Genomic DNA, 27,516 nt, shown 5'->3' on the forward strand with positions numbered 1-27,516 from the left:
TTGTACACAAAAGACACCAGGCCTGATCTACTATCACAATACAGTATTTCCGCTTTTAAAGTAATCTCTACACATAAAAAAAATAAAGTTGAATAATTGACAAGGAAACACAGCGGAGAGCCAAAAAGAAAGCTTCATCACAAATGTATTCTCTTATTTTGTTTTCGTGTTTATCCTCCTGCAAGGAGATTTGTCTTTTGTTAGCATGTTAGCAGGATTAGCAACAAAAAAAAAAGCGTCCGACCAAGTCCCGGTGATGTTTTATGGCAAAGAAAGGTGCAGCCGAGGAGAAAAGCATGACAAACGCAGGTGGGTGGACTGATTTGCTTTTTCTTTTCTTTGGTTTTCAGCATGTGGAAGATTCACATACAGTGATACCTTGGCTTACGAACTTAATTGGTTTTCCAGACAGTGTGTGTAAGGCGAAATGTGTGTATCCCAAAAATTAATTTCCCATAGGAAACCATTAAAATGAGAATAATCTGTTCCCAGGTCCCCATAAAACATAATTTTCTACTTCCTATTTTTGTAAGCCTTAAAACTACACAAATATACCTTATTTTATGTAAAATAAATGTGCTATGGTATTATAATTAAAAAAATAAACGGTACTGTATAATAAAGTCGTTTTATTTACCTTTGTGATGGTCGTTGATGGCTTGATGGAATGGAGTGGCCGGTTTCCTCAGCATTAAACACTTGATGAGGAATGTAACCTTCTTCTTTCACCATCTTGAGGGATGATCCCTTGTAGATGCTTTCTCTGCGATAATTTTACCTTGTTCCTCATCAATTATGTTCTGTTTAGCCGGGTTGATAGCTTTTTTATCAATAATAATACATTTCATTTATAAGCACCATTCAAAACTCTCAAGGCCACTTTACAGTATCAAGTGTACAGATGGCTTGTGCGGGTTGTTTGTGGAGCCTGATTGATGGGATATTTTAACCTTGCAGTCTACACTCTGCCTTTGAACTATCAAAGTTGAAAGTCCCTCACTGTTGTCTGCCTGTCTCTTTAATGTTTAAACCACCCCTCCTCACTGCTGCGTTCTTGACAAATCACGTGGCATTACCGAAGAATGGAGGACAAAAAAAGTCGGCTGCCATTTTGTTGTTAGAAAAACGGGCTCGTTTGCGAACGACACATCACTCATTGAGGCAGCCCCGTGTATGAAAAAAAGTTTGTACGCCAAGGTAAAATTTTCATAAATGTAACGTTCGAAAAGTTCGTAAGCCAAAGGGGTTCGCAAACCGATGTATCACTGTATGGGCGTTTCAAAGCCTTGGTGGAGTTTGCGTAAATGTCATATGCTAATGAGTTTCTTCAGCGGCTGTGCATGCCAAAGATGAGGAAACTGAAGAAGATGGTGACACCCACCAGGGAGATGGTGGCGGGCACGGTGAAGAACTGGCGGTAATTGATGCGGAAGTACCAAACAACAGCCAGGATCACCACGAACACGGGCACCACCAGGCTACCCGTGCTAACGGCCACGCCCGCCGCTCGCAGACCCCCGGAGACATCGGCCGTCCCTTGGGGGGAACCGTCCGAGCCCGCTTCTGGCGTGCCGTCTTGCGGGGCCTGCGAGACGTGGCAGTGGATGACGCTGTTGTGAGTCACGTTGAGGGACAGCAGAGTCCTCTTGGAGTCCTGGAGGAGTTGGCCTTGATAGATCAGCTTGATCTGATGTTCACGCCCGGAGAAGTACTTACTGAACAAGGAGAAATTCACAAGGTACGTTTCAGCATTGCTATGTTAAGACACGAAGCATGTACATTTTCCATTTGCTGCTCACAAATTAACTCATTCACTGCCGTTCACGAATGTATTCGCAAATTGAAAATATGACATAGAAAGCCATTCCTGAATTCGTCCAGGTTTTGTTTTTGCATGCTTGGGTGCCGATAAAGCGCTGGCCATGGCCTCTGGCAATGTTTTTTCCCTTCCACAAGTATATATAAAGTTAGCTAGCTAGCTAATACATAAATAATAGATTGCTAGCTAGATAGTTAGCAAATAGTTAGCAAAACTAGCTATCTAGTTAGATAGCAAATAGATTGCTAGCTAGGTAGCCATCTAGCTAGTTAGATAGCAAATAGCTAGCTTGGTAGCCAGCTAGCTAGCTATCTAGGTAGCTGGCTTTCAAAACTCCCAAGGTCACTTTACAGTCACAGGATCAGTTTTTCTGCGGGTGAGCAGCGGCAGCCACACGCGCCAGCGTTCACTCAACCCGGAATAACTCAAATAGATAGAAAGTTAGCTAGCTAGCTAATAGATAACTAATAGATAGCTATCTGGATAGTTAGATAGCGAATAGATAGCTAGCTAGGTAGCCATCTAGCTAGTTAGATAGCAAATAGATAGCTAGCCAGCTAGCTGGTTAGATAGCAAATAGATAGCTAGGTAGGTAGCTGGCTTTCAAAACTCAAGGTCACAGGATCAGTTATTCTGCGGCTGAGCAGCGGCAGCCACTCTTCAGTTCACTCACTTCAGTTCGCAGTTCACTCAACCCGGAATAACTCAAATAGGTAGAAAGCTAGCTAGCTAGCTAAAAGATAACTAATAGATAGCCAGCTAGATAGTTAGATAGCAAATAGCTAGCTAGCTAGGTAGCCAGCTAGCTGGTTAGATAGCGAATAGATATCTATCTAGGTAGCCAGCTACCTAGCTAGCTAGGTAGCTGGCTCCCTGGCTTTTGCTGCCTGGCTTTCGCTTTTGGATGCACTAATTTTTGCCTGAAAGTGTTTATCGGATTGAAATAAGTAGAATTTTGTGTTGCCAAAGGACTTGTAATTTTCCTGCAATGTAAGCTACTGCTACTCCTCGCCTTTTTGTATCTTCAGAATTTTTGGTTTCATTCCCTATTCTTTTCTTTTGACATTTGTTAAAAGACCACTGAGGGTAAACACACTTTGTGAGTGCTCCCCCCCCCCAACCTGAGAGCAAGGACCAATCATAGCAGAGTCTGGCACTGCCACGTCTGGACGGTAGGGATATATATATATATATATAGGGCCAAAACTACCAGCAAAAAAATTTAGTTTGCTGACGAAGTCTCTTGAATAAGAAGCGAAACGTCCGACAACTTTAAAGAAGTACAGATGACGGCTGAAGAAACCCTCTAATCGATTTTTTGAAATGATAAAAAAAAAATATAAAATACGGGGAAAATGTAAAAGTTGACAGGTATGACATGTAGTTGTTATGGCGAAACGTGCTCGGCCGAACCTTTTGAGTTGATCCACAGTATGGTGAGGCTTGACGACGGCCACTTCTTCAGTGTCGTTTAAAAACTTGAGTCGCACACAAAAAGACGGCACGGCAGACAACGCCTTTTTACATCCCTGCTCTCTTTCTCCGTCTTCGCCGTAGTCCTCATCTTCCTCCTCGTCCGAAGCATGAATTCTTCCCCCCGGGGGTGCTTTGCTTTGAATGTCCAGTAAAAGATCAGTATCATCGGGCAAAGCCCCCTCATCCCCCTCACCGTCGTCAGGCTTGTTCTCCGCCGAGGGAGAGACGGCGCCTGTCTGCTCGGAAGCGTCAACCTGGACGTCGCCGCCCGCCTCGCCGCCCACGCCGATAAAAGATGCGTGGGTACCTGCCGTCAGGATTGTGCCCAGGATGTGGTCCCCGCGCTCTGCCACGTGCGTTGAGAGCCAGGCCAACACCAACGCCAGGGCTATCAGCAGGACGCCACCCGCCGCTGTGGCTTCGCCACCCATCCCGTCCAACATGGTCAGTGCGCACACTGCCATTCCTTTGACCTGCACATATGGTATTTTTAAATATATAGCTATCAGTCTATAATAATAATAATAATACTAATTAATAATAATAATAATACATTTCATTTATAGGCGCCTTTCAAAACTCTCAAGTCACAGGATTTCAACTTTACAGTCACAGGATAAGTTTTACCCCGGGTGAGCAGCGGCATCCACACACGTCAGCGTTCACTCAACCCGGAAGTAACTCAAATAGATACAAAGCTAGCTAGCTGGCTAACAGGTAGATAATAATAATAATAATAATAGTAATAATAATACGTAACTAAAATATAGAAAGCTAGCAAGCTAAGAGATAGCTAGATAGCTATAACCATCTACATACATACACACACAAAAACATTATTTTCATTGAATCTAGAGTTTTTGCGTCAAAATATGTAATATTGATGTGCCTGTAGTGTAATGTTACAAAATGTTCGTGGTATCAGCCAGTTTTTGTAATTGCCAACTTTAACGGCATAAAATGTTACTATCTATTAGCTAGCTCGCTCGCTAGATAGTTAGCTTCCTGTTTAAGTTACTTACGGGTTGAGTGAACGCTGGCGCGTGTGGCTGCCGCTGCTCACCCACAGAAAAACGTATCCTGTGACTGTAAAGTGACCTTGAGTTTTGAAATGCGCTTGGAAATAAAATGTATTATTATTTTATTATTATTATAAAAAGGCGTTAAGATATAAATGAGGCAAAGTCAAAACCGGAAGTAGGTCACACGTCAAAAGACGACCGATATGTTGACGTCACATTTAATGCACTGCATACTTAACAGGTCAAGTTGTTATCATAATGAAATAAATTAACGTACCTTGAGTGTTGTATCGCAGATTAATTAGCAAACAAATAAGTAACCTTGTGACTGCCGTTAATGTGTCAATTCATGGCAACAAGAGGCGATGTTAGCCTCGCGAGCTAACTCAAGCTAAATAAAGAGGAAGAGCTCTTGGCTCTCTTTTCGCGATTCCATTTCCACGTCTAATCCCCTATTGCAACTCGCTTGGCGTCGTTCAACTCCATTATGGGGAACTAGATAATGTCTTATCGATTAGAGGTGCAATTAGAACATGTTAGCTGACGAACTTCCTCGATGCTAAAAGCTAGCAATCGGCTACTTCCTCAAAACAGGAGGCACACAGGCGGAAGAGAGGAGGGACGTCACCAGCCTGACTCGTGCTCGTATTTTTCCACAATCTTATTTATTTCACCTTGAAATCTTATATTTGTTATTTTCATGTAGTTTAATCTATCTAAAAACAAGATAACGCCCCACGAACCCTAAAAAGAAATCACAAATTAATCTGTTCCAGTTTATTATTTATGTTATAAAACACCACATCGCGTATAAAGAAGCATTTTATAAAAACGTCATAATACAATTTAAAATAATTAGATGTTTTTAAAAGCAGTAACTACTGGGCTCTTTGTGTCGTTGATATGTGCCTTTCAGCAGTGTGACTTGGTGTTTGAACTAAAATGTGTGTGTTGGCAGTTTATCCTGTATAACAAACCATTTGCATTAGCCACAATGACCCTCCTTGACCACAAGCTATTTTTAAAAACGTATTTTCGATGTGTATGTGAGGTCAGGATCTGTGTAAATATGGGGAGTACATCTTAAAAATGTACCACATTTGATATTGGTTTCGCTCCCTGGCACTTTCTACTATATTTGTGACTGCTTTATTTCCTGTACATGATAGCTGTTCATATTAATTGCTTTGTTACAGCTTCAGCTGTTGTTAAAGTACTATATAAATCAAAATGTATTGTAAAATAATCTGCTCCATGAATCGCCAAAGGTTTATAGGGGTCTGTCACACACAATATCTGATTATAAATGACACAGAAAAAAATATATTTATTTTTTGCATTGATATGGAAAAACAACAATTAGCAAACGAACAGCAAAGCAAAGAAAACAAGGCAGAATCCAAATTCAGTGTAGCGTGCCGTCATTATGTAACAGCAGGTAATCCCTGACCGATTTTGGGATGTCCAATCGACTCACTTGTGAATGGCATAGCGGCCTCAAGTGACGACGCAAAGCGCAGCGGCAGAGATGCTGCAGTGAGCGAGTATGACCGCTCCGCTCACGCACTAGTTTGAAGAAATCCACGTGTTCCTCCGTGACAAGGCAGTCGTCAATCCAGTCGCATGGCGGAACGATGGGGTAAGAGTTCAGGATAACTTCACAAGTGGCGGGAGAGATGACGCACTGCCTCAACATCTGTGAACAAAACTCTCAAATTACTTCTTTTGCTATTGCTATACGATCGTCAAACACTAAAATGTACTTGATGTTGAAAAACACTCTCACTAAAAACAGTTAAAAACACTTGGGTTTTTTAACTCATTCACTGCCAGACGATGTGCAAAAATGTGTCCACTCCAGTGCCAGGGTTTTTGTCATTTTCACTCAAATTGCAGGACCCACAGAATATTGCGTTTTAGGACGACATAAACATTCAATACAGCATTCGAAACCTTAGACCCGAAAAACCAAAACCCGAGCAAATTCGGGAATGGCGCTCCACATTATATATATAAAAAAAAAAGATTAGACTCTTCTTTCATTAAAAAAAGTTAATTCCTAAGTTATATGGGTCTGGAGTTATCAGAGTTTGAAATGGGGGTATCTGTCCAAAATGCAATACAATACAATACATATTGATTTATATAGGGCTTTAACAACAGCTGAAGCTGCAACAAAGCGTAAACATGGACAAAAGGAAAATGATGCCCTCTTGTGGAAGGGATAAAACATACTGGAGGTCTGACCAGTGCTTTATCTACACCCATCGCAAGAAAAAACAAAACCCAAACAAATTCAAGAATGGCGCTCAGTGTCACACTTTTCAATTCCCGAATAAATTTGAGAATGGCAGCGAATGAGTGAAAGACGAAGTCGTATTTGATTTAGAAAATGTGTTTAGTTTTGTTTAAAAAAATCAAAATGTCTTAGTTTAGACTGTCATTTTTCCAAACCTTTGGTGGTACAGTTTCGGCTCCGTAGTTCAGCAGGGTCCGTACCACTGCATCAGGTTGATGGTTCAAGTAGTCCTCAAGCACCTTCAAGGACAATCAACGTTTTATTTCAGTACAGTGATTCCTCGGTTTACGAACCCCTTGGCTTACGAACTTTTCGGTTTACGAACGTTAAATTTCTGAACCTTGGCATACAAACTATTTTTCAGGATACACACGGAGCGCCACAATGAGTGATGCGTCGTTCGCGAACGAGCCCGTTCTAACAAAAAAATGGCAGCCAACTGTTTTTGTCCTCTATTCCACGCCCTCAGTCTTCAGATAAAGACATGTGATTGGTCAAGAACGCAGCGGTGACGGGGTAGGGTTTACAGACAGAGAGAGGGTGAGGCCGTTAAACATTAAAGAGACAGGCAGATGACAGAGAGAGAATGAGAAAATGGATAGAAAACAGTGAAATTTTGACTCGTTTCAACTTTGATCATTCAAAGGCAGAGTGTAGACTGCAAGGTTAAAATATCCCATGAATCAGGCTCCACAAATAACCCGCACAAGCCATCTGTACACTTGATGCAAAAAGTTATCAACCCAGCTAAACAGAACACAATTGATGAGGAACTAGGTAAAATTATCGCAGAGAAAGCACCTACAAGGGATCATTCCTCAAGATGGTGACAGAAGAAGGCTACGTTCCTCATCAAGTGTTTAATGCTGATGAAAGCATTCCACTCCATTCCATCAACGCCCATCACAAGGGTAGATAAAACGACTTTATTATATTGTAGTTTATTTCTTTAATTATAATACCATAGCACATTTATTACACATAAAAAAGGTATATTTTGTGTAGTTTTAAGGATTAGAAAAATAGAAAGTAGAAAAATATGTTTTATGGGGACCCGGGAACAATTTATTCTCATTTTAATTGTTTTCTATGGGAAATTAGTTTTTGAAATACACACTTTTTGCCTCACACACTCTGTGTGGGAACCAATTAAGTTCGTAAGCTAAGGTATCACTGTAGCTTAATGTTTTGCTATTTTTGTTGTTGTTCTACCTGCAGCAGACATTCCAACGGCGTGTACCCCGCACAGTTTTTGACGTCCGCCTTCGCTCCGTAGACTAACAGTAGCTCCACAATGGCCAGGCAGCAGTTAGCGCAAGCATTGTGCAGCGGCGTGTGTTGCTTCTTGCCCGCCGTACGCGGGTCGGCGCCCGCATCCAGTAGCCTGCGCACCACGCCCAGGTAGCGGCTGGCCTCCGACGGCTTTTCGGCTCTGGCGCAGGCGGCGTTGAGGGCCGTCTCGCCCTTGAGGTTGGTGGCCAACACGTCGGCACCGACGGAGAGCAGAAGCTCCACGTGGGCTTCCAGGCCCCTCAAGGCGGCCACATGCAGCGGGGTGAGCCTCGACTGCACTGTCCTCACGTTCACATCGGCGCCGCTGTCCAGAAGAAGCTTGGCGCACCTGGAGGGTGATTGTCATGTCAAGGTAAAACCTCTTTCGCGCACAAAAGTTGCTATCTATTTGCTATTTGTGACTGTAAAGTGACCTTGAGAGTTTTGAAAGGCAACACGAATGAAAATGAAATGTATTATTCTTATTTATTAGGTGGCTAGCTAGCTATATAGCTGGTTCTCTAGCTATCTAGCTGTCTGGCTTTCTGGCTGGCTAGCAAGCTATCTATCTGTATATCTATTAGCAATATAGCTGGCTAACTTTGTAGTTAGCTAGCTAGCTATTAGCTATCTATTAGCTAGTTAGCTAGCTTTCTATCTATTTGAGTAACTTCCGGGGTGAGTGAACACTGGTACGTGTGGCTGCCGCTGCTCACCCACAGAAAAACTGATGCTGTGACTGTAAAGTGACCTTTAGAGTTTTGAAAGGCGCTTAGAAATTAAATGTATTGTTATTGTAATTATTATTATTATTATTATTAAAATTATTATTATTATTATTAAAAGGAAGTCCAAGATGGCGCCCGAGTAGGCAGTCGTTAGCAAGTGATTGCACGAGCATTGTTTTTTTTTTATTGTTGTTTTTGAGTTTTCTTATGTCACTTTGTGGCAATGTTGCGGCTTGGAATCGAAGCGGATTTACGTGGGACAGGAGATATGAGACAATCTCTTTCCATCAATGGATGCTACAGCTTCGTGTTTGGTATCTACATTTAGCATGTAGCAGACTTTCACATTTCACAATAATGTCCCTGATACACTGGTGAAAAGGACGCTTTGATCCTCTCCTTTTTCACCTAGAAATGATTCATAGTACAAAGAGGGTTCAGAAAGTGCTTAAGATTGAATGACTGTCTGTGTCTTTGTGTTGCCATTATCTGTTGAGTTTTTTTTTTTTTTGGTTGTTGTTTTGACTTCAAGATGGCTGCCTTTACAGCATCTCTTGTATTTTGTTTTTCTACTTCTCCCTTTTCTCTTCCTTCTATAACTTTGCAGATGTGAAATGAAAATGTCTCCACTGCAAAACAAATAAAGGCTAATCCAATCTAATCCAAACATCAAAAATAATAGGTCATAAAATCAAAGGCAATAGTGAGCAACAAAATGGTGTCCCAAGCTTACTGTAAAGACAGTGGCAAGGTGCACAAGTGAAGAGGTGCGTTTCCATCAGCGGACAACACTTGCTCTTCCGCTCCATGGGCGAGCAACAGTCTGACGCAGCTGGTGTGTCCACCCGCGCAGGCATCGTGGAGGGCCGTGCTGCCTCCCGGGCCTGCGTTCACTGCGGCTCCGCGGAACAAAAGCTCCTCCACGCATGCCGAGTGCCCATGAGAAGCTGCGAGGCGTAAGGCGGATGTGTGTTTCACCTGGCAGCTAATGGTCCACATGCCTGACAGAGGAACATAAGTTTCGTTAGCATGTTTATGGCATTTTGCTTTGTGAATCAAGGTAACGCTGTAAAGCAGGGGTGTCAAAGTCATTTTTTGCCGCGGGCCACATTGTAGTTATGGTTTCCTCTCGAGGGCCGTTATGAATTTGGGGGACCCATTAGAATGTTTAAATCCCTTCAAATATTACATATAGAGCACACAGCAAATTAATGAATAACTCGTTTTCAAATCTGAAGTCAAGAATAATGACTTTTATTGTGGTTGACATCCAAAAATATGACATTTTGGCTCACATTTTAGCAATCATCATGGAATTTAACAAGTTTTATTTGCCTTCGCGGGCCGAAAAAAATGATGTGGCGGGCCGGATTTGGCCCGCGGGCCTTGACTTTCACACATGTGCTGTAAAGTCAACGAGTTTATAATAATAATAATAATAATAATAATAATAATAATAAACTAGCTCACCAAATAGCTAACCAAACAGGTAACCAATCAGCTAAGCAACTATCAAACTAAAGAACTACCGAACTAACTACCTCACCAACAAACTCATAGCTAACCAGTTTGCTATCAAACTAACCAACAAGCTCAAAGTCAAAGTCAGCTTTATTGTCAAATATGCTAATATGCATGACATACAGCACAGATGAAATTACTGTCCTCTCGGACCCAGCATGCAAGGCACTTATAATGACTTTAACAAACATAATAAACATGAAAACGCCAATTTGCCGGGAGAGGGGAGCCGCTGCGTGTTCACGTGCCGCCATCTTGGGAAAAAAATAAAAATAACAGATATGACAACACGAAGACACAGTTATTCATTCTTCAGGACTTGCTGTACCCTCTTTGTGATGACATGAAGCAGTTCTAGTTGAAATAGGAGAGGATCAAAGCATCCATGTCAGCAGTGGATCAGGGAGGTCATGGTGGAATTTGTACGTCTACTACAAGCTAAATGTTGAAAGCAAACACGAAGCTAGTAAATAATAATAATAATAATAATAATATTTCATTTATAAGCGCCTTTCAAAACGCTCAAGGACACTTTACAGTCACAGGATTTTTTTTTTTGCATGTGAGCAGCGGCAGCCACAAGCACCAGCGTTCACTCAACCCGGAACTAACAAAGTAAATAAATAATATGACAACACAAAGACACAGATAGTCATTCATTCTTCACCACTTCACTCTTAGTGACATGAAGCAGTTCTAAATGAAAGAGGAGAGGGTCAAGGCGTCCTTTTCATCAGTGGATCAGGGACGTCATGATGGGATGTGCGCGTCTACTACAAGCTAAATGTTGAAAGCAAACACGCAGCTGTAGCATCCATTGACGAAAAGAGATTGTCTCACATCTCCTGTCCCACATAAATCCGCTTCAATTCCAAACCTCGAAATTTCCACAAAGTGACATAAGAAAAAATAAAAACAACAATAAAAACCAATGCTTGTGAAAGCACTTGCTGATGACTGCCTACTCGGGCGCCATCTTGGACTTTCCTTTGGGATTGGATGTACCTTTATTCGTCTGGCAGTGGAGACATTTACATTTCACAGCAGCAAAGTTATGAAAGGGAGAGGAAAGGAAAGAAAGAAGTAGAAAAACAAAATACAGGAACTGCTGCAAAGGCAGCCACTGCCGGGGCGCCATCTTGAAATCAAAAGAATAAAAAACGAGATTGTCTCACATCTCCTGCCCCACATAAATCCGCTTCAATTCCAAGCCGCGACAGCGAAGGACATACCCATTTCTGGAGCCCACACCATCTCCTCATGCACCGTCTCCATCAGGGCGTTGACCATGGCCGGGTCTCTGAGGATGGCGTACACACCTTTCATGTCTCCGCACATGAAGGTGTTATGGATGGCGGCATCCCGGCAGCGGACCTGGGGTGGGCCGGCCCATAACTCCTGGAGGTATAGAGGCCAATTTGAAGACCTGCTAGTCAGGGCTCTTCGCGCTTCCTCCCAGGCCTGCAACTCCTGCTCGAGGCTCAGGGAGCGCTGCGATGTGGATGTGTAAGGAAATGTCTCCTTGGACATGACGCTTCTCTTATTGAGCAGGTCCAGAAATGCTCACCAAAAGTCACAACAGGAGACGCAAAAACTGTAAGTAACCCTCATTAAAAGTTCCCCCTTTCACCCTCAGTCGTCTCGCGACAGTTATTCCGCAGTGTCGAGGGTTGTCAAAGACAAACTCGTCACCGGCTATGAATAGATACCCCAAAGTGCGTAAACTGATACATGTACATTTTTCAAAATAATCAAAAGGTGGCAGTATTGAGAGCAATCGCGTGAAACCACCCTATCGCCATTACGTGACAATAAATAGTGTTAATTCAACAATTATTAATCTCTTGTTGTTGCGTCTTGTTTACCTTATTTCTCCATAAAGTTTAAACGAAGACAATAAAACCTGCAAGCTGACGGGATGGCATTGCTTTCAACTTCCGCATTCTTACTGAAACTCAAGGAAGTGTGTCCTTATCTTTGATATACGACGGTAAATACTGTGTTATTGTTCGTTACCTTCAAAGAAGACAATAAAAACTGACAACTTGGGAGTTTTAGAAAATAAGATGTTGCAACTAGTAGTTTTTTTTAACCAACTAGGGGAAGCAGCGCGCCTTGTTTATTCTTGTGTTTCACGAGTCTCCGTAATTTTGTAATTGGACAGAAATGAATATTTTGATTCGGGACCGATAAATGGCGCATACTATATTTTCATCAGACAAACGTTTTCCAAATAACTAACAATAAGTTAAAACGACTTTGAATCGAGGCTCGATTTAACTATCTCGCCCTACTCTCATTCTTTGTCCAAAATATACTGATATACTGCAAGCAATCTCGCGAGATGGTCGTTGTCATATTCCAATTGTAATTACATAATTAGTTGCTTACACTTCATAACCAAGAACGTACGGGAAGTGAATCGTCTCGCAACGCACCGTTTAATGGTGGTTTAGGAGTTCGTCGCAGTCATTTTCTTGTTCTTGCAATGAGACGAGGTTATTTTCCTCATAAAATTTCCGCGAGGCCCATATCTGGGATAAAATGACGCTTTCTTTCGGATGTAATATTATCTATTATCTTTTAAACCGGAAACTGGTGGGGTACTATCAAACAAAGTGTCGTCATCTTTGTCAAAATATGGTCAACGTCATCACGTTTGACGTGAGTCGCGGGCTCACCATTTTTCCGCATTCACACGCCACAGCAACATAAGTTACTCCTTGGACAATTAATTTCACAAAAGAACGTGAAAAAGAACTTGGGCCGGATAACATTCAACGCGTTGTCCACATGTAACAATTCGCCGAGATATTTCGTGTTTGCAATGGTAAGATCACCGGGGCGGGGAGGCGAACGTTAGCTAGCACGGTAACGTGGGAAATAAGTCGTCCTTTTTTTTTTGCTTTAATTTAATATCTGGTATTTACGTTTAAAGCGAGCTTCAGAAATGTGTCTCCGTTTTTGCAGAGCTGCAAACTGAACGGTCTATTCAACATCGGCGAGGACTTTGACGACGAGGTGACGAAACACACACCTGATGCCATCACTTTTTGGGAAAACAGTAATGACGTGACGTCATGACGAAGTACCACTCATAACCGTGTCCTTTCTATCACTTATTTTACAAATATACTCATGTCAGGTTTATACTGCGGTTTTCGTAAAAATTACATTTTTTACATAGTGCTTTGTGCATCTAACTCAGGGGTGCTCACACTTTTTCAGCAAGGGAGCTACTTTTGAAATGAAATGATCAAAATAATCTACCTGTTATATTTATTGTAAAAATATATTGAGGATTCTTGCAACGTATGTTGATGTATAACCGTATTTGTTGTACAATACAACATAATTATGTACTTCACTCTCATAACTGCAGACGAGATAAACACACTTTGAAAATGTCATTGTGAGAAATGAGTCCAACTCCCATTCTGTATGAAATTGCTCATTTTTTTCTTCTTACTCGGTCCAGCTCCCCCACTCTTTTTTATAATAATAATAAGAAGAAGAAGAATCATAGTAATCATAATAATAATCAGAAGCATCTTTATTGCCAAGTATGTAGAACACACAAGGAATGTGCTTCCGGTAGACCACGCTGCACTAGTATCATCATGAAAAATTGCAAAGACGCACTATACAGTTCTATTTCATAATAATAATAATACTAATAATAGTAATAATAATACATTTCATTTATAAGCACCTTTCAAAACTCTCAAGGTCACTTTACAGTCACAGGATAAGTTTTTCTGTGGGTGAGCAGCGGCAGGCACACGCGCCAGCGTTCACTCAACCCGGAAGTAACTGAAATAGATAGAAAGCTAGCTAGCCAATAGATAGCCAGCTAGATAGCTAGCCAGACAGCTATATAGCTATTATATAGCTAGATAGATTGCTATCCAGCTATTAGATAGCTAGTTAGCTAGATATCCATGTAGCCATTAGATAGCTAGCTAGGCAGCTAGATAGCAAATAGATAGCAATTTATTATTATTATTGACCCTCATCCTGTTTATGCCTCAGGAATTTCTAGGGATAAACTACGCTGTCGGACCACCAACCGCTGTACCGTCCCAACCGGTAGCTGCCGCTTGTGTGGCCTCCAATAAAGATTCCAGCGGCAACATCCTCCATAGATCCGCTTTCCTGCGTCCCACCTTGACCTCAAAAACAGCTGCCTCAACTTTACAGAAGGTTTTCTCTGACACTCGGGCTCCTCGACCAGAATTGCCCCATCCCCAGTCGACGCCCACCACCCCCTTGCCACTGCGTTTGCCCTCTGCCATCCATAATGCCAGTACCAATCTGTTTCGAGCAAATGGAGAGACGTCACGTCTTACCTTTAATAAGACGACTCCTGCTCTCCATAACCATATTTCCGGTGCTCATGTCGCGAGGCCTGATCCAACCTCCCATGTAGGGTCACATGTGCCATCCCAGCTTCTTAACCAGGAAACGGTTGCTCCGACTTTGCGGAAGCTTTCCGCCGGCGCTCATATTTCTTCCCTACCGTCCAATGAGTCGGACTTGGACCGAGGTAACAAGCAGCAGAGTTCCATCCCGACAACAGTTGTGGGTTTACGCCCGCTGGGAGCCAACCCTGCGGCCCTTAGAGCCTCACTCCGTAGCGCTGGTGGTGTCACCGAACCGCCACTGGGGACCCCGCAGAAGCCCGTCACCACCCAGGATGACTTTGACGACTGGGACTTGGACCTTGAAGACTTGGAGGAGTGTGAACGTTTAGCTGGAGCTTCCGTGTCGGTCAAAACGCAAGGAACCCTAAGAGTGCCGACCTCAAGCGCCCCTCACACCTCCCCTAGGACTCTCGTGAAGCCCAAACAGGCCTCGTGGAACACTTCGGTCCCCTTTCGGCCACCGCAGGGACTCTTTGAGACGGTTTCACCTGTGCCTGCTACTCCCTCCCCCTCTGTCCTGATTCGTCCACCTCCCCTCAGTACTCCGCGACTGACCAATCACCTGGTGCAGTTGGTGTCTGCATCCAATAAGGTATCCCGGAAGAGGCCTCGCTCAGAGCCTCGACCGCCGACAACTCGCCGGTTCCCGGGCCCGGCAGGCCTCCTTCCACAGCAGGTCAATCTCTAACTATTGTTGTCGTCCATTGTTGATTGCTTTCCTGTCCAAAAAAAAAAAATCAGAAAACCTTTATTCATCCCAAAATGGGGACATTTGCAGTGTGAGGACAAAAATAAGGACATTTAATGAGTTTGTTCCTTTTTTTTCAGCCACACAGTCAGAGCCTGGATGATGTCGTGGTGTCTGTTCCTCAGACTCCTGCCCACGGTGTTGGTGCTCGTCTTCCCAATCAGGTCATTCTGCACAGCGTCCACTTGATTGAAAGGGCTCATTTTGTATCATATACAATACAGTGATACCTTGGCTTACGCACTTAATTGGTTTACCAGACAGAGTGTGTAAGGCGAAAAGTGTGTATCCCAAACATTAATTTCCCATAAGAAACCATTAAAATGAGAATAATCCGTTCCCAGGTCCCCATAAAACACAATTTTAAAATTTTCTAAGCCTTAAAACTACACAAAATATACCTTATTTTACGTATAATAAATGTGCTACGGTATTATAATTAAAGAAATAAACTGTACTGTATAATAAAGTCGTTTTATTGACCTTTGTGATGGTCGTTGATGCCTTGATGGAATGGAGCAGCCGGTTTCATCAGCATTAAACGCTTGATGAGGAACGTAACCTTCTTTCACCATCTTGAGGAATGATCACTTGTAGGTGCTTTTTCTGTGATAATTTTATCTAGTTCCTCATCAATTGTGTTCTGTTTAGCTGGGTTGATAGCTTTTTGCATCAAGCGTACAGATGGCTTGTGCGGGTTGTTTGTGGAGCCTGATTGATGCAATATTTTAACCTTGCAGTACACTCTGCCTTTGAACTGTCAAAGGTGAAACTCTCACGGTCGTCTGCCTCTTTAATGTTTAACCCCCCCCCCCCACTGCTGCCTTCTTGACCAATTACGTGGCTTTAACCGAAGACTGGGGGCGGGGAATAGAGGATAAAAACAGTCGGCTGCCATTGTGTTGTTCGAAGAACGGCTCGTTCGCGAACAACACATCACTCATTGAGGCAGCTCTGTGTACGAAAAAAGTTTGTATGCCAAGGTATAATTTTCATAAATGTAACGTTCGTAAACCGAAAAGTTCGCAAGCCAAGGAGTTCGTAAACCGAGGCATAACTGTATAATACAATACAGATTGATTTATATAGCGCTTTAACAGCAGCTGAAGCTGGAACAATCCAGTTTCAGTCTGGCTCAGCCTGCACCATTATGAAGACAAGCATTGTAAATAATGGGACAATTGTTTCCAGATTTCCAGTTCTCAGTCTGAAGAAGAGGAATTAGGTGGACCGTGGGCGGCGATGAAGGCCGAGATGGGATTGGACGAGCGAAACCCTGCGTGCTTCCTGCGCTCCTTCAGCGTGGTCATGGTGCTCCGCAAGGTCTTTTGCTTCACTGCCTAATATGTTTCACTTCCATCTTTTGAACAAAAGGGTCATTTTTAAGGGTTCTTGTTTTGTTGTCATGTCAGGCAGCTTTGAAGCAGCTGAACAAAAACAAAGTGCCAAACATGGCCGTGATGCTGAAAAGTATCAATCACACACACACCGATGCGAAGGCCGTGTTTCGGGATCCTACAGGCAAGTATGCGGAAAAAGTCTCAATCTTACCCGTAAAGAACATGCGCGGGTTTACGCTGAACTCCTGTACAGTTGGTTTCATGTCTTATCGTTTGCAAGCATAAACTAAACTGGTCCAATCAACCAAAAATGTCCCTCAGAGTTTTGAAAGGCGCTTATAAAATAAATGTATTATTGTTATTTGTTTATTTATTTATTGACATTCAGTGTATTAGCTAGGTAGCTAGCTATCTTTTACTAGCTATCTGTTGGCTATCTATTAACTATCTACTAGCTGTCTACCTAGCTTTCAATCTGTTTATTTAATAGTGACAATGTATTAGCTAACTAGCTAGCTAGCTATTAGCTATATAGCTATCTAGGTAAGTCAATTATCTTTATCTAATACCGTACAATAGCTATCTGGCTGGCTGGCTAGCTTTTAGCTATCTATTGAATCGCTCGCTAGCTTTCTATCTATTTGTCTTACAATTCTATTTGAGTTACTTCTGGGTTGAGTGAACGCTGGCGCATGTGGCTGCCACTGCTCACCCACAGAAAGAAAAATGTCCTGTAACTGTAAAGTGACCTTGGGAGTTTTGAAAGGTTCTTACAAATGAAATGTATTACAGTATTATTATTATTAAGTGGCTAACTATCGAGCGAGCTATCTGACGGCTATCTATTAGCTATCTACGAGCTGGCTAGCTAGCGTTCTATCTGTGGATTTAATAGTTACAATCAGTGTATTTGCTAACTAGCTAGATATTAGCTATATAGCTATCTAGGTGGCTAACTATCTAGCGAGCTATCTGTTGGCTATCTATTAGCTATCTACTAGCTGGATAGCTAGCTTTCTATTTACTTACGTGTTGAGTGAACGCTGACGCGTGTGGCTGCCGCTGCTCACCCACAGAAAAACTTATCCTGTGACTGTAAAGTGACCTTGAGCGTTTTGAAAGGCGTTTATAAATGAAATGTATTATTATATTATTATTATCCTGTTGATGAAAGGTGAGATTCAGGGAACAGTGCATCGGCGCCTCCTGGAGGAGCGCTTGGGCGAACTGAAAGTTGGCGCCGTGCTGCTGCTCAAACAAGTGAGCAAACGCCATTTTTAATTTAAAAATCTGTCTCCGGGAATTTGTATATTTTTGAACAAATGTGGCGTTTCCTTCTAGGTGGGCGTGTTCTCCCCCTCCCATCGCAACCATTACCTCAACGTGACGCCCAATAATCTCCTCAAGATCTATTCGCCCGATGGAGTCGCCCATACCTCGGGGCAGCCTCCACCGTTGCTTCTGGTGAGCGACACCTACTAAAATCTACGTCGTCAATCCGTACTGTATAAAAAAAAAAAAAGTGAAATAAAATCCTGCCGTCGCGTAGGAGCCGACACCGCTGTCTCCTGCTGACAAGCCCGCGTCCTGCATGCAGCTGGTGTTTGACGATGACGATGATGGGAATGAAAACAGGACGGAATGCAAAGATGGAAACCTGCAGACTTCATGCTGGGATGCGGGTAGGTTCACTCAACTGTGTAGGATTCCAAAGAATTCTTAGTTTACGTATACGTCACCACTTCTATTGATAGAGATTAGACAGAATAAGAAGTTATCATATTATCACAGTTTCATGCTGTTATATGCTTAGTCAACACTTGTGACTCGAATACACAATTGAAGCACAGACAACCCGGGGTCAATCAGGTCAACAGACACAGCTTGTTAAACTGTCCTCTTCATCGAGGAGATCCGGTCTTGGACAGAATTCGGGTAAACTCCTTTATCACCGAAGCAATTTACGACTTAAGACTCCTTCACAGGAAGAGCTCATTAGCCAGGTTACAAATTTATCAGCTCATAGAAAAGACATTTTTTTATTGCTTGCAGCTGTTGGGGCTCAGAACGTTCCAGTATTGTGGTATTCTAATCAAGAAAACTATGTTTTACTAATGTATCACTTTCATTTGCATGTACTCTCAATAAATAGCTTGGCAGAGGGCTTCAGAATTCAGACGTCTGTCATGAATGACTGCGTCTCCTGCCGGCAGTAAAAAAAAAAAAAAAACAATCTTTCTGGGTCTGAGCCTTCACCAGAATCGGACCTTCTTCAAATTTCTATTCCCTCTCGTTCCTTCAGATCCTCTTCCTCCCTCCAACTCTGTATGCCCTCCCCCCTTCCCATCTCAGCACGATGAGGGACAGGGCTTTCAGCTGCTCTGCCCCCAAACTCGAACTCACTTTCGTAACATCGATTCTCTTCCCACCTTCAAATCCCATCTCAAAACCCACCTATTTAGAATTGCATTTTCTGTGTAGCTCTATCTCTTGTTTCTATTTATAATTGTATTTTATTTACTGTATTCTATTTGTAATTGTATTTATTTATTATAGTATCTATGCTTGTCTATGACTGTAAAGTGTCGTTGAGAGCTTTGAAAGGCGCTTAAAATGAAATGTATTATTATTATTATTATTATTATTATTATTATTATTATTATTTTAATACCTGTTGCTTGTCTTTTTCCTTGCAGATGACCTGGATGAGGTCTTGGTAGCACTCCCCGAGGACACCTATAGTCTTTGAGGGGAACAGATGCACCCCAATATCATCTTTATAATGTATACCAACATGGCAAAATATGTATTTTTGTTGTTGTTGTTGAAAGATATCCCATGTGGCTCCCTCTGTTGATGTTAGTAAAGTAAAAGACATTGCAATATTGTTTTTGTGACATTGTTTTATTATCATAAGCGCACGATGGATCATTACGGCAGTAGCGTAATATGCGTTAGGCTCCCAGCGAAGCCAATGATTGGATCAGAGGATAAATGATCATCATGATACGATTATCATGGCAGATGCCTGATGATGCTTCACAATCCGTTAAAATGCAGTTTTCAATTATCATTACTCTGTTTTTACAGAGCTGCACTGCCCCCTAATTTTATATTTGTTCTTTTTCTTTTTGTCTTTAGTTAAACTGAATTAGTGGAAGGTCAAAGTTTTAGTTACTTCAATAAGTTACACATACGTGTTGTGAAATGTGTTTAATTGTCTATTATTATGAAAAAAAAAATAGTTTAAGCCCGAGTTTTTAGACCATGTATAAATGGGTGAAAAAAACGACTATATACTGTATAGTAAGATGCGTGATAGATGTGCAACTGTCGCGGCTTGGAATTGAAGCGGATTTACGTGGGACAGGAGATGTGAGACAATCTCTTTGGGTCAATGGATGCTACAGCTTCGTGTTTGCTTTCAACATTTAGCTTGTAGCAGACGTACACATTGCACCGTGACGTCTGATCCACTGTTGAAAAGGATGCTTTGATCCTCTCCTCTTTCATCGAGAATTGCTTCATGTCACAGAGGGTGCAGCGAGTGCTGAAGAATGAATGACTGTCTTTGTGTTAACATATTATTTGTTATTTACTTTTTTATTTTGACTTCAAGATGGCACTCCGAGAGTGGCTGCTTTTGCAGCAGATCCTGTATTTTTTTTCTACTTCTTTCTTTCCTTTCCTCTCCCTTTCATAACTTTGCTGCTGTGAAATGTAAATTTCTCCACTGCGAGATGAATAAAGGTACATCTAATCCAAAGGGAAGTCCAAGATGGCGGCCGAGTAGGCAGTCGTCAGCAAGTGCTTTCACGAGCAGTTTTTTTATTGTTTTTCCACTGATCCACTGCTGAAAAGGATGCTTTGATCCTCTCCTCTTTCATCTAGAACTGCTTCAAGTCACAGAGGGTACAGCAAGTGCTCAAGAATGAATGACTGCCTTTGTGTTGTCATATTATTATTATTTTTTTTTTACTTCTGGGTAGAGTAAGCGCTGGCGCAAATGGCTGCCGCTGCTCACCCGCACAAAAAAAAGGAAAAAATGTTAGCCCGTGACTGTAAAGGGTCCTTGAGAGTTTTGAAAGGCGCTTGGAAATTAAATGTATTATTATATTGTCGGTCAGTTGCAAAATTTCATTCGGGAAGCTAAATTTTAATTAGAATTTTGATATTTTAAATGGGGTGGGATGTGATTGGTCGTTCATGAATTTGTGGGCTGTGCCAATATAACGTCAAAATGATGCATCGTCTTTTTTCTCGTTCTTAATTGGCAACACGTTCGCTGTGCAAGATAATATAATCACGGAAAGTGGATTGTTTTCACACAGAGATCTTTTTTTTTCGACACTCGCTAAATTATTTAATGCTTCCCATTTTCCTGCAAAGTAAAAGAACGCAGTCGTGTTTGTTAGTTGTTTTAATAAATTGGGCGCTGTTCCAAAATGACGTTGTTAAAATGCGTCGTGTCAGGTTGGAGGTCGGAGGAAACCATGCGAGAGTGTCTTCATTACTAAAAAAAAACTTGGTAAAGTGGAGCAAACACGCACGCAATGGAAATCATCTTTGTGAAAAGTGGAGTTTATTCTGATGGCAACTATAGCACAGGAAAACTCGTCAGAATAAGGTTTAATGAGGTTTAAGCCAAGCCTACCAAATTTCCCCTGCCGAAAAGTAGGTGAACCTTGAACACTCGCCTTGTTAGTGTGAATAAAATTACTTTTTTCATTGAGAAACCCCGTAATCACCCACTCTGTCCCGTGGAGCGATTCAAATTTTATGTTTTCTGCCTTTTCCACAGTGATCGCTTTTCATTTGCACCTTGAATTTCGCCACACGTTTGATAGACACTTTGCACCAACATGGCCTTGTTTAAAAACTATTTAAATGGTTTCGATTTTAAACTGTAAACAACCCAAACATGCAGTTACGTAATGCATAACGAACTTAATGGGTTGAAATGCAATACATTGTCTTTTTTAAACAAAACGTAGTTTTTTCGCGGCGCATTTTAATGACGTCACAACGCGCCACCGCTAAAATAACATCCAACGTATTTAGTATTTGAGAATTGTCATATCATGTGTTGCCATGATTTCTTTTAATTTTCCTTTTCTGCTTTTTTATGTGGGTGTAATACCTAGCTAGCCAAATAATCATTGAGCTAATACACTGAATGTCACTATTAAATATACAGATATAAAGCTAGCTAGCCAGTTAGTAGATAGCTAATAGCTAGCAAGTGGTGGTGCATATATGTTATTGTCAATACTTTATTTGACAACAATTCTCTTTTAACATGAAATGATACTTTATGATCCAGCTCAGCTATGTGAGGAAAATGCCCTCCCTTTTATTTATTTATTTATTTTATTCATTTATTCATTCATTTATATATTTATTTATTGTGTATTTATTTTATCCTGCCTCTCCATGCCCTCCTGCCCCCATCTTCCATATTAAGACTCACAAACAGGATGCTTGCCTCGTATCCCCCCGGTGTGCCAGCGATGGCGTGCTACCTCTGACCTCGCTTCTCTTCGATCCACCCCACACTCCTCCTAAGTTTCCTTTTTGGTCCCGCTCCCTCCTTCCCAACATCACGCTTCACTTCCCATGACATCACCAAATACACCCCCCCCCACCCCCAATGAATTCTATCCATCCATCCGTCCGTCAGTCTGCATTTTGGCCATGTTCCTGCTTCCCATCCATCCGCTTGCGTCTATGTGAGGTGACGGGATGTGCAAGTGTGAGAGAGGGAAGGCAGCGAACCACTGCTAACTCTCTTCTCTCATTTTCTCTCACTCTCTCACACTCTCTCCCTCCTTGCCGTTGTCAGGCGCCGCCACAGATGAGAAGGAAAGAAGCGGGCGAGCGGATGTAGCCGGACGGAGGATGCCAGGAGGAGTTTGAATGGGCGCTGGACGACTAAACAGCGGCTTTTGATCATTCACGCCTCGCCCCGTCCTCTCCTTTCACACGCTCCTCACGCCGGATGTCTCCTCGCTAGGCTGAAGACGAAAGGTGCTGGCCGTCAGCTGAGCGCATGGAGAATCCGGCATGCTTGGACATGCATGTGATATGTGTGAGATTGCATGTGAGAGTCTGTTTACTCTTTTCACGATGGAAATTTGGTGAGTGTGTGGAAGTGGATGTTTGATGTCATTTTCAATTTAAAAATGTTAAGCTAATTAAGTATTATTTCATGTTATTTTTTTTTTAAAAAAAGAGGATTTATTTAGTCAGCATCAGATTTTTGAATTCAGTTTTACATTTGTTTCATATTTCGTATTTTCTTTGTTTTTAATGTTTTACCTAATGAGTTACTTTAATAGTTTTTTTAGTCTATAATAGAACTCTTTTGTTATTTTTATAGTAATAATAATAAAATAATAATAATAATAATAATAATAATAATAATAATAATAATAATAATAATAATAATAATAATTATTATTATTATTATTATAATAATATAAGTAATAATAATAATAATAATAAATTTTAAGCACCTTTAGAAGCTCTCAAGGACACTTTACAGTCACAGACAAGCATAGGTACTATAATAAATGAGATACAATCATTTACTATATTTTTGGGGGTTTTATTTTATGACAAGATTAAGTTAAATTAAAATGTAATTATTTTTTTGTAATTGTATGTTTTAAATACACACATTTACACAACTCAATTTTATTGGTTTAGCGCTCCACAGGTGTTCGCAATTTGTGTGAAATTATTTGATTAATTTTTGGTAGTTTTCTTCTTTTTAGGTTTTTATTTGTCACAGATTTTTTTTCATATAGTTTTATCTATTTACTTAATATTTTTTTTATTTTTAATTGTGCATTTAAAATGAATTTTAATCAACATATATCGCACTTTCGACCTTATTTTTTTTAACATTTTATTTGTTCGAGTCTTGCGTTTGTATTAACACTTGTTTTTAATACATTGATCCACTTTAATTTATAAATGTATTTCTGTTTTTATTTTGAATGTTACCAAAATGGGTTTGTTTGGAAATAAATAAATAAATAAATAAATAAATGACTAAATCAATGAATGAATAAACAAGTAAATAAATAAATAAATGCATACATACACAAATACATGAATACACAAATACATGAATGCATAAATGAATACATGAATGAATTAATGAATAGATATATGAATGAATGAATGAATGAATGAATAGATATATGAATGAATGAATGAATAAATACACTCATAAATACACACATAAATATACACATGAATACACACATAAATACACAATAAATACACACAATAAATACATGCATAAATATACACATAAATACACACATAAATACACACGTAAATAAATAAATACATAAAGACGTAAATAATTAAATAAATGCATACATAAATAAATAAATACAAAAACACATAAATAAATAAATACAAAAACACCTAAATAAATAAATAAATGTAAAAAAATGTTAAATAAATGTTTAAAAAATGTAAAAAAATAAAATAATAATCTTTCCAGCATTCTATGAATGCTGCTGCATATTTTAAATGTGAACTCATCCATGTTTTGGCCACAGGTGCGGATTCGTCGGGGAAGAGCGGTCTTCCCGAGTTGACGGGACCCGCCCGGAAGATGGACCTGAAGGAGAGCTGCGGGAGCCGAGGGAGCTCCAGCCTCCGTCCCGGCTCCTGGCGGGCCTTCGCCTTCAGCAGCACCCTACACGGCCTGCGCTTCATCTTCCCCTACACGAATGGCGGCGGGACGGCGAGGCGCCTCCTGTGGGCGGCGGCACTGTTGACCTGCATGGCGCTTCTAGTCCTGGAGAGCGCTGAGCGTCTGACCTACTTCCTGTCCTTCCCGCACGTGACCAGCGTGGACGCCGTGGTGTCGGGCAGCCTGGTTTTCCCCGCCGTCACCCTGTGCAACTTGAACGTCTACCGCTTCGGGCGGCTGACGCGCAACGACCTCTATCACGCCGGCGAGCTGCTGGCGTTGCTGGACGTCCACCTGAACGTGTCTCAACCCCACCTGGCCGAACCCGACGTGTTGGATTTCCTACGTGAGCGCTGCAACTTCACGGCGTACAAACCCAAGACGTTCAGCATGCGAGAGTTTTTGGACCGCGTGGGACACGACCTGCGGGAGATGATGCTCTACTGCCGCTACCAAGGCCAGGAGTGCAGCCATCGAGACTTCCAGACGGTGAGTAGGCTTTTTTTTTTTTCAAGAAAAAAATGTCAGACGGGTTCTCAGATGAGTCATTTCGTTATTTTCTCCTTCAATTACGAGCTGATCTTTTCCTCCCACGATTTAACCTGCTGGGCTTTGTCCTTGCACCGTCTTTATTCTTCGGGGTTTATTTGTCTTGTCAAACGGAAAGCCCACTCGTAATCTTTTCAAGGCCCTCTACTCTTTCATCAATCAGAATCATCTTTATTGCCAAGTATGTAGAACACTGATAGAGATTAGACACAATAAGAAGTTATCATATTTCAAAGTTTCATGCTGTTGTATGATTAGCCAACATTTGAGACTGAATACACAATTGAAGCACAGACAACCTGGGGTCAATCAAGTCAACAGACACAGTAAGTTAAACTGTCATCTTCATCTAGGCCTTGTACAGAATTTAGGACTTGGGAAACTCCTTTATCACCGAAGCAATTTACCACTTGAAACTCCTTCACAGGAAGAGCTCATTAGCCAGGTTACAAATTACAAAAAGCGCGTGGCTGCCGCTGCTCGCCCGCTGCAAAATGTTCGTGCTCTTTCTGCTTATTTGTAATGTCATTTACTGTATACTTTGAGTTTAAACAATCAGTAGAGGCCATTGCAAACCATTGCAGGTTCTCAATCTTTGCGGCTTTTAACTCATTCACTGCCAGACGATGTGCAAAAATGTATCCACTCCAGTGGCAGGGTTTTTGTCATTGTCACTTGAATTCCAGGACCCACAGAATATTGAGTTTTAGGACTACATCAGCATTCAGTACAGCGTTAGAAACCTTAGACTCTATTCTTTCGTCAGGAAAAAAAAGAGTTAATTCCTAAACGATATGGGTCTGGAGTTATATGAGTTTGAAATAATGGCGGGTGTCCAAAATACAATGCAATACATACATAGTGGTTTATATAGCGCTTTAACAACAGCTGAAGTTGGAACAAAGCGCTAACATGGAAAGAAGGTTGCCCCCTTGTGGGAAAAAAAAACATTGTCAGAGGCCATGGCCAGCGCTTTATCAGCATCCAAGCATGAAAAAAACAAAACCCAAACAATTGCGTTTTACGTCATATTTTCAATTCCCGAGTAAATTTGCAGATGGCAGTGAATGAGTTAATATCAAGACTTCACCGTGCTTTATATTCATTATGGGATACATTTCTCTCCATTTCTCACTCAATAATGTATGATGGCGGTGAGAGTATTCGATGCCTTGTTTAGACTCAGTGGTCTGGTTTGATTCCGTTTGCGCTCTCAGCGTGCATCGGAAACAAACTTTGCCGCTCAGCCTCTGGCTAGTGGATGTCGAGGTTGGTGAGATGCTTCGGCCTCGGCGCTCTGGTTCCGTTACACTGTCATAAATAAAAGAGCGGCAAAAATAGGAACGTAAATTGGAATGATAAAATATGGTAGCTCACCAGAGCAAGCATTTTTTTTTTTTTTTGCTTCAAGTGCAATACAGTGAGACCTCAACTTACGAACTTAATTGGTTCCCAGACAGAGTGTGTAAGGCGAAAAGTTTGTATGTCAAAAAAAAATTCCCATAGGAAACCATTAAAATGGGAATAATCCGTTCCCGGGTTTCCATAAAATATACTTTTCAACTAAATAAGCCTTAAAACTACACACAACATACCTTATTATATGTATAATAAATGTGCTATTGTATTGTAATGAAAGAAATACACTGCATTGTATCATGAAGTCACTTTATTTACATTTGTGATGGTCATTTATGGCTTGATGGAATGGCGTTGGAGGTCAAAGGTAATTGCTGTTTGGAAAGAGAGGCGCATTACATGACGACTGTAATTAAATAAATAAACTGTGCTGTAAAATAAAGTTTTATTGACCTTTTTGATGGTCGTTGATGGCTTATGGAAGGAGAGTCACCTTCCATAAGGACTGTTGGTAACTTCACCTCTGGTGCTGTTCGGTCGTGTGCTTCCGCCGAAGATCACTCCGCCAGCCTTGGTGGGTGTGTATTATGAAAATAGTGCTTATTATAAGGTTTAATTTTCATAAATTTGACGTTTGTAAGACAAAAAGTTTGTAAGTTGAGGTGTTTGTAAGTTGAGGTCTCACTATACTACTATTTGTTTGCCATTTTGGGATCTTTTTAAATTCACCCAGAAATGTCCTTGAAACTATTTGAATTCACATTGCATAGCAAATGGAAATAAAGGTGTTTTGTGGGGCATGATGGACGATGACCGTAATCACTTGGAAGTCATAAAATTGTAATCAAATTTTCATTTCCACAAAATATTATCTTTGAGTTAGACACGCTCTGGCAATTTTCCATTTGATTTCCACAGCCAGTTAAGAATATAACCAATAACATTTCCAATGAGTTGGACTAAAAATGTCCAAAAAATGCCGACTCATCACCGCGGTTTGTTTGTTTCTTGGCAGGAGAGTATGACAGTGTGATCTCTAGTAAACCCGATATTTATTTAACAGCTTGTTTTATGTCTGAGTTGCATGATGAGAGCTGACAAGGACTAAAAACAAAATCTATCTGAACCCCCCCCCCCCTTTTTTTTTTTTTGGTATCACCTGCTCTATTTAATGGAAGCCCATTTGTACGGCGCTGCCGTGTGCGTAAAATCATAAAATCTCATCTGCTACACTCAACGCACAAA

General features: G+C 41.2%; 4 protein-coding genes across 6 annotated transcripts in view; 2 read left to right on the forward strand and 2 right to left on the reverse strand.

The window, feature by feature from the left end:
* Positions 1 to 18: 18 nt before the first annotated feature.
* tmub2 (transmembrane and ubiquitin-like domain containing 2) lies at positions 19 to 4,905 on the reverse strand. The gene is made up of 3 exons (XM_089018185.1): positions 4,595 to 4,905; positions 3,233 to 3,768; positions 19 to 1,715 (listed from the first exon to the last, which is right to left on the reverse strand). The coding sequence occupies exons 2-3, from the start codon at positions 3,757 to 3,759 to the stop codon at positions 1,328 to 1,330; spliced, it is 915 nt and encodes a 304-aa protein (XP_088874311.1). The 5' UTR covers positions 3,760 to 3,768; positions 4,595 to 4,905; the 3' UTR covers positions 19 to 1,327.
* A 594-nt stretch (positions 4,906 to 5,499) lies between these two features.
* Positions 5,500 to 12,693, reverse strand: asb16 (ankyrin repeat and SOCS box containing 16). Of its 3 annotated transcripts, none has more exons than XM_089019127.1 (6): positions 12,576 to 12,693; positions 11,370 to 11,535; positions 9,350 to 9,617; positions 7,829 to 8,237; positions 6,772 to 6,855; positions 5,501 to 6,013 (listed from the first exon to the last, which is right to left on the reverse strand). In XM_089019127.1, the coding sequence occupies exons 2-6, from the start codon at positions 11,473 to 11,475 to the stop codon at positions 5,723 to 5,725; spliced, it is 1,158 nt and encodes a 385-aa protein (XP_088875253.1). In that variant the 5' UTR covers positions 11,476 to 11,535; positions 12,576 to 12,693; the 3' UTR covers positions 5,501 to 5,722. The 3 variants fall into 3 exon arrangements, with proteins under 3 accessions (XP_088875252.1, XP_088875253.1, XP_088875254.1); XM_089019128.1 differs by lacking the exon at positions 12,576 to 12,693 and adding an exon at positions 12,003 to 12,541; XM_089019126.1 differs by lacking the exon at positions 12,576 to 12,693 and having other exon boundaries at positions 5,500 to 6,013; positions 11,370 to 12,541.
* Positions 12,694 to 12,820: 127 nt separating this feature from the next.
* On the forward strand, positions 12,821 to 19,537 carry hrob (homologous recombination factor with OB-fold). The gene is made up of 10 exons (XM_089019125.1): positions 12,821 to 12,967; positions 13,108 to 13,158; positions 14,170 to 15,237; positions 15,390 to 15,473; positions 16,501 to 16,632; positions 16,722 to 16,830; positions 17,824 to 17,909; positions 17,991 to 18,113; positions 18,199 to 18,331; positions 19,346 to 19,537. Exons 1-10 carry the CDS (start codon positions 12,965 to 12,967, stop codon positions 19,396 to 19,398), a joined length of 1,842 nt encoding a protein of 613 aa, XP_088875251.1. The 5' UTR covers positions 12,821 to 12,964; the 3' UTR covers positions 19,399 to 19,537.
* Positions 19,538 to 22,357: 2,820 nt separating this feature from the next.
* asic2 (acid sensing ion channel subunit 2) overlaps positions 22,358 to 27,516 on the forward strand; it is a 97,332-nt gene continuing 92,173 nt past the window's right edge. The window contains exons 1-2 of the mRNA XM_089017989.1: positions 22,358 to 22,676; positions 24,227 to 24,852. Coding sequence (XP_088874115.1) covers positions 24,283 to 24,852 — 570 coding nt within the window. The 5' untranslated portion in view covers positions 22,358 to 22,676; positions 24,227 to 24,282. The remainder of the gene's footprint in view (positions 22,677 to 24,226; positions 24,853 to 27,516) is intronic.

Source organism: Hippocampus bargibanti, linkage group LG17, assembly GCF_051943395.1.
Source record: "Hippocampus bargibanti isolate YZ-2025 linkage group LG17, ASM5194339v1, whole genome shotgun sequence".
Lineage (NCBI taxonomy): Eukaryota > Metazoa > Chordata > Actinopteri > Syngnathiformes > Syngnathidae > Hippocampus > Hippocampus bargibanti.